The sequence below is a fragment of the Salvelinus alpinus genome, chromosome 19, assembly GCF_045679555.1.
Source record: "Salvelinus alpinus chromosome 19, SLU_Salpinus.1, whole genome shotgun sequence".
In the NCBI taxonomy this organism is placed as follows: domain Eukaryota; kingdom Metazoa; phylum Chordata; class Actinopteri; order Salmoniformes; family Salmonidae; genus Salvelinus; species Salvelinus alpinus.
The window spans coordinates 30896171-30917113 of NC_092104.1; the positions used below are offsets into that span (position 1 = coordinate 30896171).

At 42.5% G+C, this 20943-nt stretch overlaps 1 protein-coding gene and 1 pseudogene across 1 annotated transcript; one reads left to right on the plus strand and one right to left on the minus strand.

The window, feature by feature from the left end:
- Positions 1-367: 367 nt before the first annotated feature.
- On the minus strand, positions 368-9378 carry LOC139545846 (uncharacterized; annotated as a pseudogene).
- Positions 9379-13345: 3967 nt separating this feature from the next.
- Positions 13346-20643, plus strand: tctn2 (tectonic family member 2). Its single transcript, XM_071352967.1, has 17 exons — positions 13346-13506; positions 13641-13754; positions 13857-13927; positions 14195-14393; positions 14497-14597; positions 14714-14913; positions 15068-15188; positions 15330-15486; positions 15576-15770; positions 15926-16000; positions 16119-16214; positions 16426-16540; positions 16926-17029; positions 17169-17316; positions 17499-17636; positions 17766-17854; positions 17952-20643. The coding sequence occupies exons 1-17, from the start codon at positions 13419-13421 to the stop codon at positions 18071-18073; spliced, it is 2133 nt and encodes a 710-aa protein (XP_071209068.1). The 5' UTR covers positions 13346-13418; the 3' UTR covers positions 18074-20643.
- Positions 20644-20943: the final 300 nt, after the last annotated feature.

The following is a 20943-nucleotide window of genomic DNA, read 5'->3' on the forward strand; positions in this document are numbered from 1 at the left end:
CAATTGGAACCATTTGATGCTAGGTTTTGTAACTCATACTGTGATACTGTTTGTCACTACCATTGCTACCTAACCTTGCTGCATTCCCCCCTTCCTTTATTAATTGTAATCCTTGATGCTTTTCTTAAATTGCATGTGGAGGAATCACTGGCTTGAGCACCCTTAAGTATGTTTTTTTATTTTTTATTGTATAATCATTTCAATCAATCAACAGGAGAAAAGAAAATGCAATGTAGTTTACTGTAGACTGAAATGAAGGGTGCCTTGCTGTGGCTGCTGGGGGTATGACAGTTACACCAGGAGTGGTCAGAGGCAGTTGGAACCGGTCTAGGGAGTCAGAGCTGTATGCATATCCTCACAGAGGGGCTTTGTTCATGGTCTAGTCAAGTACAACAGAGGGATTTAACGTTGGGCTACAGATAAAACACATCTAAACATGAAAGCCTATAGGAAAGAGAGGACAATCCCACTTGAATAGATTATTTAATCTATGACATTAAAAACATAACTTTTAAAACCATGCAAAATATTACTTGCATCATGGTTGCATTATTATTACACAGACATGCAAATGCATGGAAACACAATGTTAATAAAACAAGCAATGGCATCAACTGAAATGAGGCTCTTTGGATGAGTCACTATAGACACTCAGCTCAGGCATTGTAGGTGTAAGGAGAGGCTCTCCATAGGTTATAGCTGTTCAATACTTAGCAGGCCTCATCAGCAGCAGTAAGTAATCTGATCATTGCCATTCATCTGGCTGTAGTCAGTCAGCTCTCGTACATTACTCATCTGAGAGCCTTCCTGCCAAATGCTACTGCATTATAGTGTAGGATAGGAACATAGGAATTAAGCAGCTGCAGAGTGTCCATTCAAAGCCCACATAGTTTGTAACTTCTGTAGGCATTCATACAGCATCCATGGATGTATTTATTCTGGACTTAGATCATCAAAGAGGAGGTCCTAAGGAAATAGATTGTGTGAACCAGACTACTGTATCATCCAGGCAGGTCTCCAGTCATAGCTGCAGTAAAGGCAGCAGGCAACTGGACACCGTTCTGGCTGGACATACAGGTAATTTCCTGGATGTTCTTACATAAACTCTTAGGATCACAGAGGGGCCGTAGATCAGACATTTCCAGCAGCCACAGGAGGAATACTAGCCTGGCCAACAGGCCACCATGGAAACCAGAATCCATGAGAAGAGCCAACCAGGCCGGGTCCTGTGTCTCACCTAGAATGGAAGAACAGTTAGACACGATCAGTAAGTATGTGGCCCTTGGTCCTTGGCCACTGTGTTACCTGGCTGGAGGTCTTTGCAGACCCCAAGGTTCTCCAGCAGGTCTGTAACATTCTCCCTGGCGCACACACCCACGCGCTCTGCCACCACTGACGATGCTGGGTACTTTCAGCGAGCTGAAGCAGGTATGGAAGCCGAGATGCTGACATCACAGACGGTTCTGCAAACACATTGGCCTCATCCTGCTCATAGAGACTAGCACACCTGTGAAACACAGAGTGAACGATGAACAACAACAAAAGTACATAAGACTGAGTGACAAAATACATATTCTGTAGTGATGAGTGATTAACTGAAATGTCGGCTATTTTTCGTTTTTTAAACAAGTAATTGACCGACATCGGTTCAATTATTTAAATTCCATTTGGCTCGTTTTTTCCCAACGGGCTCAATGTGCACATTACGCTGCAGTTTCTCTAGAGATAAATCAGATCAAGCGTGAACTGTGCAATGTAGTAGGGAGTTGTAGTTTCCAACAGGCCAATGTTCTACATAGTTTAGCACAGAAAACCTGATAATTAACTACAATGACCATACTCCATTGCTTCTGTTTCTTATCTAGCAGGCGTAAAAGAAACACAGACCCGACAAATAGCCGCGCAATGGATTAGAGTCAATGTAGTTAATTATCAGGGCTCTTATAAATTATAAATCATGGCATAGAGAGCAGTTGCTTCATGAGGTATTGGTATTCAGCAGTCAAATGTATGCCTTATTTACTTTGAAGAACTACTAAAATTGTGATTTTTGTCAGACAGATGAGATGATGACTTTGAATTAAATAATACATTATTAATTGTTTTATTCTGTGTTGTTACAGCATTCAACTCACATAATGCATATTGCATTTAATGTAAAAAAAAGAAAAAAAGAATAGAAGCCGAAACAGTGATAATTTTTTAAATAATTGAACCGACCTCAAAAAGCACCAAATCGCTCAACGCTAATATTCTGTCTACATGAGCATGTTAATTGCCTGTGAGTGCGGTAACTCACCCAGTGTCCCTGGCCTCCCTCGGTACAGGTCTCAGGTCAGACTGGGGAAGGTGACACAGCAACACTTCCAGGGCACCAGCGTTATCCCAGTATTCCTCCAGCAGCAGCTCCAGCAGGAAGGGCAGAGCCTGATTGACCTGCATCAGGTACAAGCTCCTCTCCCCTCCTCCTCTCCTGGCCTACTCTCATCCTGCAGCAGGTAAAGCCCTGTGTTGATCAACATGTAGAGGAAGCACAAGTAGAGGATATTATCATGATGAGACAAGATAAACGACAGCAGATTGTGAGGAAGTCAGTAGGTATAGTATACTGTACTTTTTAATCTACGACCCTGCTCTAGATCTCTACCTGGTGCTGAAGACAGGGAGAGGAGTGTGGTCCCTCAGGACCATGCTCAGTGACGTGGCCCCAGCCAGACAGGGCCCAGGCTATCCTGAGAGCCTCAGGGGCCTTCAGGGCCAGGTGGACCGCCAACAGACTGCACCAGCGAGGAAACAGAGATGTCTGAAGACTGAGATAGAGGGAGAAGAAAAAGACACTGAAGGTTTCGGCATGTTTATTGTGTCTCTGACACCATAATGCCATGTTATTGTACAGTGTAATAAATCATGGCAAAAAAACAGAGAAGAGTGTGGTGTGCTGAATCTGTATCCTGACCTTTGGGAGAGCAGCAGGCTGGCATCCCACAGGGTCTGGGAGAGGAACTCCGTACCCCCTTCTGTTGCCCGCCAGGGCCACCAGCAGCAGCTCCACACACTCCAGCAGGACTGGACCATCCAGTGTGGGAGAAGGAGATGGGTCCTGGGACAGAGTCATCACTGCCACTAGGGCTGTCAGATACAGTATATCCTGCTGTACTCCACACTCTGGTCCAACAGCGTCTCCTTCAGGTTGGCCGGAGCAGAGTGCCATTCAACATAACACAGCAAGGTCAGGTCAGCATTGTCAATTCAGGAATGTGGAGTCATTAAAGGGACTAAAAGGGCAGCCAATAGGTGGGGACACTTAGCTTTCCAGAAACTGAAGGAGGTGTAACACGGGCACTGACACAAGCATATTGATTGGACCTATGGGGCTTTTTATCAAAGGCAAAATAATGTTTTCTTTATATAGAGGAAGTATCAAGAGCTCTTATCAGACTATGCTACAGGAAACATTTGTGGACTGAAAGGCAGATCACTATTTGGTCACCAATGGGTTATGGAGAGAATGTAGTGCAGTGTTGACTTAGTTTTCTTTAATACAACAATCTCAGCGAACCCATAATGACTTTGACACAACAGAGAAAAAGGACGGATATCCTTGACTGGTCTTGTTCAGATCTGCCTGATTAGTTAGTATATAATAGCTGTGAGCTGATACACACCCATTTCATGAGAAAATAAAAGATTCTCAGCTTGATTTCAGCCCCATGCAGCAGTGTGTTTTAAGTCAAACATATCTTTGATGCCTTGGTTTCCTCATATTGTGCGTTGAAAACTAGTCCATGAAAACTGTTAGTAGGTTTTGGGCAGGGTGACTCTGCAGCACCTGTTACATGCTGGTCCCAAACCATCGCCGCCCCTCCGCCGCCCAACTGACCAATGACAGCCTCAGGTCGGAGCTCTCAGAGGATAAACTCCCCCAAACCCACTTGGGCTCTGCACACAAGAAATGGATAGAGCTGGAAGGAAGTGCACCCAACCTGTAAGGTGCACAAATCACATGTCATAAACTTTCTATATGGTGGGATGGTTAACACAAACACAATGTGATTAGTTAGCACATCATGAATGTACTGTGTTTCTGGAAAAGAGTGAGTGAGTGAGTGAGTGAGTGAGTGAGTGAGTGAGTGAGTGAGTGAGTGAGTGAGTGAGTGAGTGAGTGAGTGAGTGAGTGAGTGAGTGAGTGTGAGAGAGAAAGCGAGAGAGTTACTTGGAGCCTGTGGTGAGCCTGTGGTACATTACTCAGCTGGTGGAGGAACCCCTGTGAGCAGCGCCCCCTCAGCACGCCTGCCTCTCCCAGGTAGGCCCCCCGCACCAGGGGGAAATGCTGAACCTCTGTCACCAGCCACAGTCTGGACTCTACATAGCCCACCACATCACATCAGGGAGAGGGCTGGGGAAATATAAAACAGATTATAAAACCTGTCAATCACTGAATTAAAAAGAACATGAATTAAAGGATCTCTATGGCCTCAATGGAATCTTTCCCTTATATTCTGTTCTGTAAACCCTCAGCTGTGTGTGCATAGAGCTCAGTCCAGGATGGCTCTGATCTGCAGTAGCTATCCATGCAGACGGTTGTGAGCACAGTGGTCCTGGGACCTTGCCAGTCTCCTGTCAAATGGGGCAGGGTACTCATGTATTGGGAGGGGGGCGTCATCCAAGGCTTTGGAGGTCTAGATCCTCACACTGTAGATGAGACTGGCAGCCAGATGGAGCAGGGGAATCAGGAAGTCTGACAGAGCCCTGGGAACAAAGATTACATGGATCACTTTACATAATGCAGGGGGACGGACGCACAGAACACTGTAAATGATTATGTGCCTAACTGAGCATACAGGTTTGTCATCCTTAAACAGGTACACTACCGTTCAAAAGTTTGGGGTCACTTAGAAATGTCCTTGTTTTTGAAAGAAAAGCAATTTTTTTGTCCATTAAAATAACATCAAATTGATCAGAAATACAGTGTAGACATTGTTAATTTTGTAAATTACTATATACTTTTCTGAATATAACTCTTCAGATATTTTAATATCTGATCAATTAGTCTTCTATTAATGAATTATTCTTTACCTCACGTCAGTCTCATCTGAACGTCGTAAATTATTGGTTATCTGCACGAACCCAGCCTTTACTATAAATCATCCATACACCAATTGGCTTAATCATTTATTTACCAACTAACTAAATAATCACAGAAACACATAAACAAACAAACAGTAGATATTGGTTACTAACAATGATAGGGAAGATCCCTAGTGGGCTAAACCGATATGACGGCTTGGTGGGGATGTGGACTGAGAGAGAGCGGGAAAGACAAAATAGATTCATTACACAGTCTATAATCATATACATTGAAATGCTAATCCTTCGCACATGAACTGCCGCTCATTCGAGAATAATTGCAAGTACATATTTACGGCATATGTCATTCTCTGTTGGAATCCGGTCCGTCTGTTGGAGAGTTCATCCGAGTCTCTCTCTCTCTCTTTCTATTTCCCTGAAGATCAAAGTATTTCGTGGTTAGTATGGATACTTCAAAGTACCATTCAGAAATGTTCTCATAGAATAGATGTTTCGGCGGTTATCTGTATTCGCATCCCAGGTTTACATAATTTCTAGCTGCAGACTAGTAATTAGTATCTAAGATTTGCTCTTATTCTGTAGGGATCGATAGTCTCAGAGTTTAACCATTTCCAGCCATGTAGCCAATGCTCCACGTGGTATGGTTAGGAATTCAATAACCTGTGCCACCTCAGCTTACACCGAGGTATGCGTGGTCTTAACTATTCGCAATCACAGCTCACGCTGTGGGTTTGCTTAGTCTGAAGAGGATTTTCTTAGGAGGGGCTTTTATTCGTAACAGTAGAAAAGGTGGTTCCATGATGCCAGATCATGTCTGTGCTGACGGGGGCGTGGCCACTGACTAGGTCAACTTTACACATTACATCATTTCACAAATAGTTTCATCTTTACTCATTCATTTTATACAAGAATTAGATGCAAACACCATAATTGAGAAATGTACACATTCAGAGATATAGTAATGTGTGTTTCCTGTCCTTTGTGAGAGAGGTCACCAAATGAAACACACTCAACAAACAAGTGGACATATAGTTTCATTTTCCCATTTTGGGGATTCAGGAGTTCGGTCACGTGAAATCCTTTATTCACTCTGTGGTCTCACTCTCTGCATGAAAAGGGGAAGAGAGTCTCCGCCAGGAATTTACGACCTGAGATAACAGAATGTGGGTGTAGGAGAGAGTGAGAAGCCACGATCTACACCCAGAAAGGGCCACGCCATGACAGTGGTTATTAATTACACTTTGGATCGTGTATCAATAAACCAAGTCACTACAAAGATAAAGACGTCCTTCATAACTCAGTTGCCTGAGAGGAAGGAAACCACTCAGGGATTTCACCATGAGGCCAATGGTGACTTTCAAACAATTACAGAGTTTATTGGCTGTGATAAGAGAAAACTGAGGATGGATCAACAACATTGTAGTTACTCCAGAATACTAACCTAATTGACAGAGTGAAAAGGAGGAAGCTTGTACAGAATAAAAAATATTCCAAAGCAGGCATCCTGTTTGCAAGAAGGCACTAAAGTAATACTGCAAAACATTTATCAAAGCAATTCACTTTTTGTCCTGAACACAATGCGTTATGTTGGGGGTAAATTCAATACAACACATTACTGAGTAGCACTTTCCATATTTTCAAGAATTGTGGTGGTTGCGTCATGCTATGGGTATGCTTTTATTCATTAACGACCTGTCAGTTTTTCAGGAGGAAAAAGGAAAACCTGGTTCAGTCTGCTTTCCACCAGACACTGAGAGATGAATTCACCTTTCAGCAGGACAATAACCTAAAACACAAGGCTAAATCTACATTGGAGTTGCTTACCAAGAAGACAATGAATGTTGCTGTGTGGCCGAGTTACAGTTTTGACTTAAATCTATGGCAAGACCTGAAAATGGTTGTCTAGCAATGATCAACAACCAATTTGACAGAGTTTGAGTAATTTTGAAAAGAATAATGGGCAAATGTTGCACAATCCAGGTGTGGAAAGCTCTTAGAGACTTACCTAGAGAAACTCACAGCTGTAATGGCCGCCAAAGATGCTTCTACAAATATTGACTCAGGGATGTGAATACTTATGTAAATTAGATATTTCTGTATTTCATTTTCAATACATTTGCTAAAATGTCTAAAAACATGTTTTCACTTTGTCATTATGGGGTATTGTGTCACGCCCTGACCTTAGAGAGCCTTTTATGTCTCTATTTTGGTTTGGTCAGGGTGTGATTTGGGTGGGCATTCTATGTTCTTTATTTCTAGGTTTTGTATTTCTTTGTTTCTGGCCGAGTGTGGTTCCCAATCAGAGGCAGCTGTCTATCGTTGTCTCTGATTGGGGATCATACTTAGGCAGCCCTTTCCCTCCTTCTGTGTGGGATCTTGTTCTTTGTTTGTGTGCAGATAATTTGCACATCGAAGCTGTTCGGTCGTTGTATTCTTTATTGTTTTGTCCTTTCAAAGTTTCACTTCGTTATTAAATTATGTGGAAATCAAAGAACGCTGCGCCTTGGTCTCTTCCTTCCGACGACACCCGTTACATATTGTGTGTAGATTGGCGAGGGAAAAAATATGTTTAATCAATTTTGAATTGAGGCAGTAACATAACAAGATGTGGAATAAGTCAAGGGGTATGAATACTTTCTGAAGGCACTGTATATCTCGCTAACTTATGTTTGGTGCATTGATGATGTGTGTTACCTGTGGCAGGACCAGTGTCTGGTCCCAGTCCTGGGGCAAAGGGGCCCTGGCTGTGCCCAGCAGGGTGTGTATGCTGTGGGCCAGGAGGGACAGAGCCTTACTGGCCTCCTCTGCTGACACCACTCATCCTGCTGACAGGATGAGCATGGGCAGTCCTGCCGCCCGCCGGGTCATTGACGTACAGCGAGACTGCAGCACCTCTAGGCCTTGGAGAGAAAACCAGTTAGCAGTTTAGCACACACACGGTTTAACCATACTAGCTAAATAAGCACGCAACATGATTGTTGAAGGTAAAATTAGATATGAATTGGCAGAGAATAATGCTGTACATCCCCGGCCTGGACCTAAAACATACTCTACAGAAACCCCTTCACCCCATGAGAGCCCTGTGTGAGGTGTAGGTGAGTCCCTCAGCAGTGTCTGGGTAAGATTATACCTGCTTTAACATGTGGGCTGGAATGTCCCTGAGCTCTGGGTCACTGCTACTCAGGAAGCAGGCACAGAACCTTGTGAAGCCCACACAGAGGCCCTCTACTGCCCACTGGGGGATAGAAACATGGATGCCAGGACTGAAGGTGAGACAAGAAACCAAGGGAGGCTTTGAGTTGTGGCCCATAGATGGATGTTGTATCCTTCTTACCCAGTGGCGACATTTGAGAAGAGAGGATTCTGTCTGCTTGGCCTAAGCAAGGATTCTCTCCACCAGGGAACCTAGAAAGATTCCCATTTCCTGAAATGCAAAACATTGCAATAGTTATTGAAGGCCAGAATGTATTTTTTAGTGGTGCTGAACATTTATTAGAATGTGCTGCCGGGTGGTCAGTGAGTGTAGATCGGTAAGATGTAGAGTACCTTGAGGTAGACCCAGCAGGATTAGACACTTGGTGGACAGGCACTTCAGATGATTGGGAAGAGTACTGCTCTAGCACCTGAGGGGTTAACAAAAAATGAATTAGAAAAATTTCCACAACTAAACATACACTTACATACTCAGAGGTTAAGATTACTTTGTATAATATACATGTATAATATAATAGTGAGCTCCAAGTATTGGGACAGTGACAAATTTTTTGTTGTTTTGGCTCTGTACTCCAGCACTTTGGATTTGAAATGTTACAATGGCTATGAGGTGAGGGTATTATCATTTTTGCACATAGTCTCCCCCATTTTAGGGGACCAAAAGTATTGGAACAAATTCACTTATACAGTTGAAGTCAGAAGTTTACATACACTTAGGTTGGAGTCATTAAAACAAATTTTTCAACCACTCCACAAATATCTTGTTAACAAACTATAGTTTTTTTTTGGCAAGTCGGTTGGGACATCTACTTTGTGCATGACACAAGTAATTTTTCCAACAATTGTTTACAGACAGATTATTTCACTTATAATTCACTGTATCACACATCCAGTGGGTCAGAAGTTTACATACACTAAGTTGACTGTGCCTTTAAACAGCTTGGAAAATTCCAGAGAATTATGTCATGGCTTTAGAAGCTTCTGATAGGCTAGTTGACATCATTTGAGTCAATTGGAGGTGTACCTGTGGATGCGTTTCAAGGCCTCCATCAGAATCAGTGCCTCTTTGCTTGACATCATGGGAAAATCAAAAGAATTCAGCTAAGACCACAGAAAAAAAATTGTAGACCTCCACAAGTCTGGTTCATCCTTGGGAGCAATTTCCAAACGCCTGAAGGTACCACGTTCATCTGTACAAACAATAGTACACAAGTATAAACACCATGGGACCACGCAGCCGTCATACCGCTCAGGAAGGAGACGGGTTCTGTCTCCTAGAGATTAACGTACTTTGCTGCGAAAAGTACAAATAAATCCCAGAACAACAGCAAAGGACCTTGTAAAGATGCTGGGGGAAACAGGTACAAAAGTATCTATATCCACAGTAAAACGAGTCCTATATCAACATAACCTGAAAGGCCGCTCAGCAAGGAAGAAGCCACTGCTCCAAAACCACCATAAAAAAGCCAGACTACGGTTTGCAACTGCACATGGGGACAAAGGTCGTACTTTTTGGAGAAATGTCCTCTGGTCTGATGAAACAAAACATAGAACTGTTTGGCCATAATGACCATTGTTATGTTTGGAGGAAAAAGGGGGAAGCTTGCAAGCCGAAGAACACCATCCCAACCGTGAAGCACGGGGGTGGCAGCATCATGTTGTGGGGGTGCTTTGGTGCAGGAGGGACTGGTGCACTTCACAAAATAGATGGCATCATGAAAAACTAAAATTATGTGAATATATTCTAGATAATATATTGAATATATATATAATATATTGAAGCAACATCTCAAGACATCAGTCAGGAAGTTAAAGCTTGGTCGCAAATGGGTCTTCCAGATAGACAATGACCCTAAGCATACTTCCAAAGTTGTGGCAAAATGGCTTAAGGACAACAAAGTCAAGGTATTGGAGTGGCCATCACAAAGTCCTGACCTCAATCCTATAGAAAATTTGTGGGCAGAACTGAAAAAGCATGTGCGAGCAAGAGGCCTAAAAACCTGACTCAGTTACACAAGCTCTGTCAGGATGAATGGGCCAAAATTCACCCAAGTTATTGTGGGAAGGTTGTGGAAGGCTACCCGAAACGTTTGACCCAAGTTAAAACAATTTAAAGGCAATGCTACCAAATACTAATTGAGTCTATGTAAGCTTCTGACCTACTGGGAATGGGATGAAAGAAATAAAAGCTGAAACAAATCATTCTCTCTACTATTATTCTGACATTTCACATTCTGTGAAAGTGGTGATCCTAACTGACCTAAGACAGTACATTTTTACTATGATTAAATGTCAGGAATTGTGAAAAACTGAGTTAAAATGTATTTGGCTAAGGTGTATGTAAACTTCTGACTTCAACTGTATGTGTATTAAAGTAGTCAAAAGTGAAGTATTTGGTCCCATATTCATAGCACGCAATGACTACATCAAACTTGTGACTACAAACTTGTTGGATGCATTTGCTGTTTGTTTTGGTTATATTTCAGATTATTTTGTGCCCAATAGAAATGAATGGTACATAATGTATTGTGTCATTTTGGAGTCCCTTTTATTGTAAATAAGAATATGTTTCTAAACACTTCTACATTAATGTGGATGCTACCATGATTACAGATAATCTTGAATGGATCGTAAATAATAATAATGAGTGAGACAGTTACACAGACATAAATATCATATCCCCCCCAAAAATGCTAACCTCCCCTGTTATTGTAATAGTGAAAGGTTAGCATGTCTTGCGGGTATGATATAACATGGAACTTAAAATGAGGCCAACAAGATTATTGTTCATATTGACATATTCACACTAAAACAGAAGACAAAAATGATTCTGATCCACAACTAACCTCTGTGGAGGTCCCCAAATGATAATGCCTGAAAAGGAAAGCTGCTGAAACATGACTGCATTGCTAAAGAATACTTCTAACCATGGATAATGTTTTAGAACAATAAGACACCTACCTGATCATTTTCCACTACAGTGAACATACAGGGTTGGATCTCTCTAAAAACCAGCAAGTGGTTGACTTTCGCCAGATGTTGAAACATCTGTAATGACATGATCAAACACATATTCAGGATAGCAAAAATCTAATGATTTATTATTGAAATAGCATGGGTGACCGAGAAATACGAATTGGTACAATTTAAGGCCATGTGAAAATCAATAATTGCCTAGTTAAATAAAGGTAAAAAAAGATATTATAATAATAATGCAGGCACTAGGGATGGGGGTGTGAGAATGCAGGACTGGGCAGATGAGATCTAGTCATTGTTTGTGTGCGTCTGTGTATGTTTGTATCTGGGGTGGGGAAAAACATTTGGGAAAAAATTATAAATAAAATATTAGTTTAAAAATGAAAACAACTTCTAGAGGATAGAGCTTGTTCTGGACCTGGTCTAATTTGCAACTGTCAACGGAGATGTTAAACATCTACATCTGTATGGTGATGAGGAGCCTGATCAGTAGTGCTTCTCCTCCAAACACTGGGGCTGCTTCTCTGGGATCTTCCTCAGCAGCTAGCCTGCCTCCTCCAGACTGCACTCTTTGCATCGCTTTATGCTGCTCCTGTGCAGAGACAGACAACATGTGATGCCATCAAGAGACAGTGACACAAACGGTAAACAATGAATGTGTAACAAGATGGTAGGAACAGTCAGTGTTGGGCTTGAACCAGTCACTCAGAGACCGCAGAGAATATACCACTGCTGCCACCAATGTAGTGATTGAATGAGAACAGTCACTGCTTGAACCAGCAACCTTGTGGCTATGGGGTAAACATTATTATATTTTTTTTACCTTTATTTAACCAGGTAGGCTAGTTGAGAACAAGTTCTAATTTACAACTGCGACCTGGCCAAGACAAAGCAAAGCAGTTCAACACATACAACAACACAGAGTTACACATGGAATAAACAAACATACAGTAAATAATACAGTAGAAAAAGTCTATATACAGTGTGTGCAAATGAGGTAAGATAAGGGAGGTAAGGCAACAAATAGGCCATGGTGGCAAAGTAATTACAATATACCAATTAAACACTGGAGTGATAGATGTGCATAAGATTAATGTGCAAGTAGAGATACTGGGGTGCAAAGGAGCAAGATAAATAAATACAGTATGGGGATGAGGTAGTTGGATGGGCTATTTACAGATGGGCTATGTACATGTGCAGTGATCTGTGAGCTGCTCTGACAGCTGGTGCTTAAAGCTAGTCAGGGAGATATGAGTCTCCAGCTTCAGTGATTTTTTTCAGTTCGTTCCAGTATTGCACTACCACATACTGCCTGTGCCACAAAATCCCAGATCTTTTGGCAGAAGCAGTAGTAAATCATTCATATACAGGTGAGGCTACACATGCACTTCCCTACAACTGCCAGAGAAAACACATTAGGCACTTCCCAACCAGATTTACCTTGAGCACTCATCAAGGTTGTTTATGAAGAGCTTCAAAGTAGTGCTAATGTAACAGTATAGCTTCCGACCCTTTCCTCGCCCCAACCTGGGCTCGAACCAGGGACCCTCTGCACACACCAACCACAGTCACTCACGAAGCATCGTTACCCATCGCGCCACAAAAGCCGCGCACCACCGCTAACTAGCTAGCCATTTCACATCCGCCACACTAGTACAGCTTTCATTTGATCTTCGACTGATCCAACAAGCACCATTGTTTTCTAATTCCTAAGGTTTTTGCCTTAAACTTATCCCTGGAAAGAAAGATGACATGCTTCCTTCCTCGTGTTTTTCCTTGTCATTTTAACTCTACTATTGGAGCTGAGTCGTTACAGAACCGTGTACGATGAATTGCCGCCAGTTAGTGTATAGGATTATACATTGGCTCAACAGATCATCTTTGCAAAATGATGCTTTTTGTTGCAACATTGTTGGCTTCAAGAATTAACAGTTGCATGATTGTTTGTCTGTTTTTGTAGTACACACTCGGCTCCACAAGCGTCGCTGTTGACTGTCTGAACAGTAGCATGTCCTCTATGGAGCACGAGAGAGCAAGTCATCGTATAAACTGTGATTGGTTGATATGTCGTTGCCATAGCTAGAGATCTCAACAACACTTCGTAAAAATGGCGACTCCCTGGTGAACCGATATTTTCAGCGATGGCTAATATACTTTCTGCGCGTGTTTTATGTCGATGTGCATACATTCTTCTGATTATTTTGATTACGGATGCAAAGAGCAATGTCGGTAAGTCATTCAACTCTCATACTTATTCCATGAATCAATCAACTAACATGATGTGTGGCCCTAAGGCTAGCTAACTTTAGCTAACGTTAGCTAGCTAACGTTACCTGGCTAACATCAAGCAATCCCTTTTCTAGTTTTTCAGCCGTCGTATCTCGTCACATCCGGACCTAGATTGTCTGCTTTCTTGCTTGGAAACACATCTGGCATATCCCTGACCCTAAGCTCTCTATCGCTCTCCAATCCCTCAGGTAAATAAGCTACTTGCATGGTGTTGTCAATATGCACTTGTCATTGTCCATGGCATGGGTTTTGTAAGCAATAACATGCATTTTGTCGATTCATTTTGGCAGGTCGCCTTCCACCCCCATCATGCTCAGAAGATCTGACGCAGTGGGTTCTCACACAGGAGTTGGTGGGCAGGGTAAGTGTGTGACATACTGCTCTCACCAGGAGCTGTTTTTCAGCACGACAGAGTCCCTCCTGACCACTGCTACCAAAAATGACTGCTACCTCTTCCTGGCCTTTTCATGGTTTAAGTAGACATAAAATATTTTGTTAGCAAACAAATAGTCTTGTCTACACACAAAGACACCAAACGATTGACACCATTCAGAACTTTCTTCATGGTAATTACTCTCGCCACTTAATTGTTGTCTCCCTGCAACCTCTCTCTTTCCCTGTGTGTCAGACTACAGTGCGAGTGCAGCTGAATCTGAACCGCAGCCTGCTCCTGTGTGGTAATAATAATGACACAGACTGCTGTCCTGAGCCACTGTGTGTGCTGGAGACTCTACGTGTGTCTGCCTGTCTGGGGAACACACCTCAGGCCTCACTGCTAATCCAGGCTAGGATCTATGCCCAGGTGTTTCCCACTGAACCTGTGTCTGGTAAGTCTGGCTCTTTTTAAAGTAGGTATCTTTAAACAATCCAAGGGATATTTTGTTTGTCTGGTTTTCCCCCTTTTTAATAGTGCTTTTTCATTTTTGTCAGACAACAAAACAGTAATTCCCAACCAAGTGTACCGGCCCCTGGGCTCCTGTCCCTGCGACCTCACTGTGGGAGCCTGTGATGTGCGATGCTGCTGTGACAAGGTATTTACATCCATCGTTGTACATACTAATCTGCTTGCTCTCTGGCTAGAGTAGACATTTTGATTCTGTCTATCTGTCCATCAGGTAATGGTGTTTCTGTCATGTGTCTCCCCCAGGACTGTTCTCCTGAAGCCCTGAAGCTGTTTCAGGGCCAGTGTCTTTCGGGGCCCTTTGGAGGGGAAATTTCTCCAGTTCCTGATTACCTGTGCATTGCACAGTCTGCTGAAAATGCCCCCGATTGGTTTCCATTTCTCTGTGTCATCTCCCTGCCTGAAAACAATCCCTTCCTTGGACTTTTTTATGAAGGGGACACAATGTGAGACACCGTCTATTTCCTCAAGACATTTTTGTCTCAAAATCCAGTTGTCATAAACATAGACTTCAATCTTAATTGATAGAGTTTTTGTGTTTGCTATATCTCCTTTAGTGCATCGACCTAATATGTGTTGTGCCTTCTATACATGCTCCAGCACACCAAAGCCCAGGCCATCTTTCCAAAGGCCAGTGCTGTCAGCTCCACTGCCCACCCATATCTACCAGCAGGGGGATCCCATTTTTACCATAAGTGATCACTATTTCACCATTCCTCAGGTTAGACTTGTGTGTCTGATTCTCTCTCTCTGTGTTTAAACTGTGTTTGTAAATGTACAGTCAGAAGTCTCTGTGGCTCAATGCAAAGTGTTTTGTCTTCTATGCCATCTGATATGTCTAATTTATGTCTTAATTCCTCAGAACTCCCTGGTTGGCCAGTGTGTAGATAATGCCCCTGTGGCATTTTTGAAAAACTTCCAAGCGCAGTGTGTGACCCGTCTCCTGTCCTGCCCAACTGGACCCCCCTTACAGACGACACCAACTGAGCTGAGGGTGCAAGTCAGGGATGGCCAAGGGGGTACGTCTCTCTCCCTATGATCAGAACAATTACTTACTTTTTCTGATTGATTTGATTTGCTTTGTGTGCTCATTGGGGAAACATTTCAGGTGTGGTCACAGTGGATGTCACAGATAAAATGGCTGTTGATCTGAGGCCCTTTGTCGCGAGTCCTGTGGCTGAAGATGGCATACTGCTGTGTGAAAATGTGACCTTGGCCTTAGATTACAAATTCTTCTGGAAAGGGAACGGTCTCACAAATATCACACTAACCCGCATACTTGGGAATGTCCTTTCTGCTAGTGGTAAGGGCCTCTTTCTTTTAGTTTTTACATGCTGAGCATTACTGGGTATTTGTAGTATCATTAATTATCCTTATCAACGCTGACGTTGTGTTTGTCAACGATTAACAGATAATTGTACTGCTTTTATGTGTTTGTATTTTCTCTTGCTCTCACAGTGGGTTTGACAGCCAGGTATTCAGTTGTGTTTTTGAATGGAGATGCTTTGGCTCAGCCCAACTCGGGGAACCCAGGTTTGTGCAACCTAATACACTTCTTCTAAGCGTTTCATAATGGGGATCTTAATGTGCAACATAAAAAGATGAGACTAGTTTCACTGATTTACAGACAAAGCCTTGTGTAATCTCTCAGGTTACCAGGTGGGCAGGCCTGTGATTGGTGGGATTGTGGACACCTTGGAGAATGGAACAATCATACAGAGGACCCCAGTCAATCTTTGGAAGCCAGGTAACGGTCGTCTTTGTACCATGGATAGTGCACTGAAAAATCAACGGCTTTGAAAGGTCTCAATTATTTAACTCTACACATCAAAAATATATTACATCTTTTAGCTTAGGCACTTCGATTAGACTATTGTGAGAACCAGCAGTTACAGCTGTTGGATGGCTTGTGGCCTGTTAGTGTATGTGTATTCATGTTTTTCTATTTCTGTTTTCAGTAAGCAGTGGACTGTGTGCCTCTGAGGGGAGAATAGTTATATTTGGGGAGAACTCAACTGCAGGATGTCTGTTACCTGTGAGCCTACAGAACCTGACCCAATGTAGCCTGCTCAGGTGAGTCACTGGATACACAAAAAAACTATTTTCACGCCACTTCGATACTGAAGTGACTTTTTCGTAGCAAGTTAGGAGAATTAACGTAGCAGGTTAGGAGACTGAGGTTAAGGTTAAGAAAAGGGTTAGGTTTAGCGAAAATGCTCTCCTAACCTGCTACGAAAATCTATTTGTATCGAAGTCGTGTAAAAAGAGTGTGTCTCGTAATGTTTTACACATACTGTATCCTGTGCATGTTGCAATACAACTTAGAAACTTGAAACACACACACACAGATAAATAGCATTTCTGGAGTTGATCAAATTACAGCTGCATGTCTGCAAATGGAAAGGATCCATGTCTCCTGCAAAATGTTTGACCTCCTTTTTTTTTTAACCTCTGCTAGTCAGAATGTGGCCTCTCTTCAGAGGGCACTCAGCACAGCAACACACATAGCGAGGAATGGAGACCCAGATGTTCTGAACCTGACTGACTGGTTGAACATTAGCTGTGAGTAGAAACCTTTCAAACTTTAACTGTTAAATTAATCTAAATATTAGCCAAAATATTCACCCTATTAATTCATTATTTTGGCTTTGTTGCTTGCTTCAATTCCACGTCTGTGTCCAACACACTGAATAACCAACAGTTGTAGAACTGAACTCCAACCAGCCTGTGGGTGGTGGTATTGGAATATGTTCTGGGATTCCCTCCCACCGGCACATCCACGTTAGGAGCATTGTGACAGAGGTGGTGGGGGGGTTGCCTCAGCGGGAGATACAAGCAGTGGAAGTCAGGTATGTGGTAACAGCCTACAACACTGTCCATTGCCATCACAAACATATTTCCTTTCTGTCTGTGCTGACCTTCTGTTCATACTCAGGAAGGGCCCATTACAATGCATTGATTGGATGTGTGATTGAATAAAGTCCTCCTTGTTTAATCCACTGTCTCTGATGTGAGTGTTGCCTCTCCACAGTGACCATGTGTCCACTTGGAAGTTTGAGTGTGGGGGGGGTGACCCCTGTCTGGAGCCGACTGGGATTCAGACTTTCCCTGTCACCTCCTCCATCACCTTCACTGATATCTCCATCAACACAGGACCACCCAAAACCAGGTGACCCCTGAAAGGCTAAAGCCCTGAGAATTTAAATATAGCCTCAGTATAAGGTTTCCTGACTATGTTGAACAGTTGGGAAGAGCAGTGAATAAAACTCTGATGTGGTTCTGCCCTGGTGTCCTTCAGGTTTCAGATGAACTTTACTGAGTATGACTGCGACAGGAACGATGTGTGCTGGCCCCAGCTTGCCTTCCCCCTCACCAGGTATTATACAGGTGAGACTCTCTGCTGTCCCAAAATGTGACTAATTAAATATGCTAAATGGATGATGACAGTAGGATTAACTCTTTCCCTCCACCCCTCTACCTCCAGGTGAGTCGTACTCTCTGTCTCTGGCCAAGGGCCTCATCTTGGTGTTTTTCTTCATCACTGCCTCCATTCTCGGGACTCCATGGAAACAGATCCGACAGGCATGGAGAAGTGCTTCTCTCTAAACCCATGAATTTGAGAAAAAGCGCAATAGTAGACATACTGACATGCCCTAGTTCTTGACGTGGGCTACCCACCTTGACCATGACTGTCTAATGGCTTAAATATTCTTGATCCTGCTGAAAGATAATGGATGAACATATTGTTATTGAGCTAGTAAATAGCCAGTAAGTAAGTAATTTTCAGGTGGTAAGTTCGAACATGTTCAGCAGGTTTCTTTCATGGTTGGTAAGAATGTAAATGATCAAGTTGACTGTATTTTGATATTTTTGTTACCTTTTGGAAAATCATTTTTGATTTAGGCTTGAAATGTGAATCTGGCCTGGGATAAATCAAATCACATTGTTATTTGTCACATGCGTCGACTACAATGGGTGTAGACTTTTCTGTGAAATGCTTGCTTATGAGCCCTTCCCAACGATGCAGAGTAAAAAATAAAATAATAGTAAAAAATGGTAACTCGAGGAGTAAAATACACAAGAATGGAGCGATATACAGGGAATACATGTACCAGATCAATGTGCAGGGGTATGAGGTACAGTATTTCAGGTAGATATGCAAATGAAGGCAGGGTAAAGTGACTAGGCATCAGGATAGATGATAAAGAGTAAAATAAAGAACAGAGTAGCAGCAGCATATGATGACTGCAGAAGTGTGTTTGTGTAGGTGCATATGTAGTGTACAGTGCATTTGGAAGTATTCAGACCCCTTCACTTTTTCCACATTTTGTTACAGCCTTATTCTAAAATTGATTAAATCGTTTTTTTCCTCCTCATCAATCTACACATAATACCTCAATGACAAAGCAAAAACAGGTTTTTGAAATATCAAATTTTCATAATTATTCAGACTCTTTTTACTCAGCACTTTGTTGAAGCACCTTTGGCAGCAATTACAGCCTCGAGTCTTCTTGGGTATGACGCTACAAGCTTGGCACACCTGTATTTGGGGAGTTTCTTCCATTCTTCTCTGCAGATCCTCTCAAGCTCTGTCAGGTTGGATGGTTGAGCGTCTTTGCACAGCTATTTTCAGGTCTCCAGAGATGTTCGATCGGGTTCAAGTCCAGAGACTTGTCCCGAAGCCACTCCTGTGTTGTCTTGGTTGTGTGCTTAGGGTCATTGTCCTGTTGGAAGATGAACCTTAGCCCCAGTCTGAGGTCCTGAGCGCTCTGCAGCAGGTTTTCATCAAGGATCTCCCTGTACTTTGCTCCATTCACCTTTCCCTCGATCCTGACTAGTCTCCCAGTCCCTGCCACTGAAAAACATCCCCACAGCATGATGCTGCCACCATCATGCTTCACCGTAGGGATGGTTTTGGCCAGGTAATGAGCGGTGCCTGGTTTCCTCCAGATGTGACGCTTGGCATTCAGGCCAAAGTGTTCAATCTTGGTTTTCATGGTCTGAGAGTCCTTTAGGTGCCTTTTGGCAAACTCCAAGTGGGCTGTCATGTGCCTTTTACTGAGGAGTGGCTTCCGTCTGGCCACTCTACCATAAAGGCCTGATTGGTGGAATAAAGCAGAGATGGTTGTTCTTCTGGAAGGTTCTCCCATCTCCACAGAGGAACTCTGGAGCTACGTCAGAGTGACCATCGGGTTCTTTGTCACCTCCCTGACCAAGGCCCTTCTCCCCCGATTGCTTAGTTTGGCCAGTCAGCCAGCTCTAGGAAGAGACTTGGTGGTTCCAAATGTCTTCCATTTAAGAATGACGGAGGCCACTGTGTTCTTGGGGATCTTCAATGCTGCAGAAATGTTTTGGTACCCATCCCCAGATCTGTGCCTCGACACAATCCTGTCTCGGTGCTCTACGGACAATTCCTTCGACCTCATGGCTTGTTTTTTGCTCTGACATGCACTGTCAACTGTAGGACCTTATATAGACAGGTGTGTGCTTTTACAAATCATGTCCAATCAATTGAATTTACGACAGGTGGACTCCAAGTTATAGAAACATCTCAAGGTTGATCAATGGAAACAGGATGCACCTGAGCTCAATTTTGATTCTCATAGCAAAGGTCTGAATACTTAGGTAAATATTTTTAATACATTTGCAAACATTTCTAAAAACCTGTTTTCACTTTGTCATTGTGGGTTATTGTGTGTAGATTGAGGAAATGTTTATTTAATACATTTTAGAATAAGGCTGTAATGTAATAAAATGTGGAAAAAGTGAAGGGGTGAGAATACTTTCCCGATTGCACTGTATGGGAATGTGTATAGGTTTTGTGTGAGAGTCAGAGGTGTGTATTTTTAAATAAACAAGCAAACACCCTCCAATAGAATTCATAGCAAGCAGTGCACTGGGTTAGTCAGATTTTATGAAATATATGATGATATTCCCTCTCACAGGGTAGATTGCCAAAAAGAACTAACTGAAAGCCACACCAGCAATAAGCCACGAATATGACAGCATTGAGGCAAATGTCCCTCCACAGCCTCATAGATGATCTAGACAACTATTCAAACCTTTCTGGATTACAACAAAATTCTGATAAGTGTACTATGTTACGTATTAGATCATAAAAAAATACAACTTTTACATTCCTGTGTAGTTTTCAAATAAAATGGTATGATGGTGAAGTGGACATACTCGGTATTCATATCCCGAAAGAAATTATCTCACTACAATACATTTTAATAGAAAGTTAACAAAAATAGATAAGCTCTTGCTACCACGGAAAGGAAAATATCTGTCTATTTGTGAAAAAATCACCCTGATTTAACATTTTAGTCCTATCCCAGTTTACCTATTTGCTTATGGCCTTGCTTACACCTAGCATCTTTTTTTATGTTATTATATGAGCAGCAAAAGATATTCAATTTGATTTGGAAGGGCAAGCCACACAAAATGAAATGGGCCTATTTATATAATGAATATGA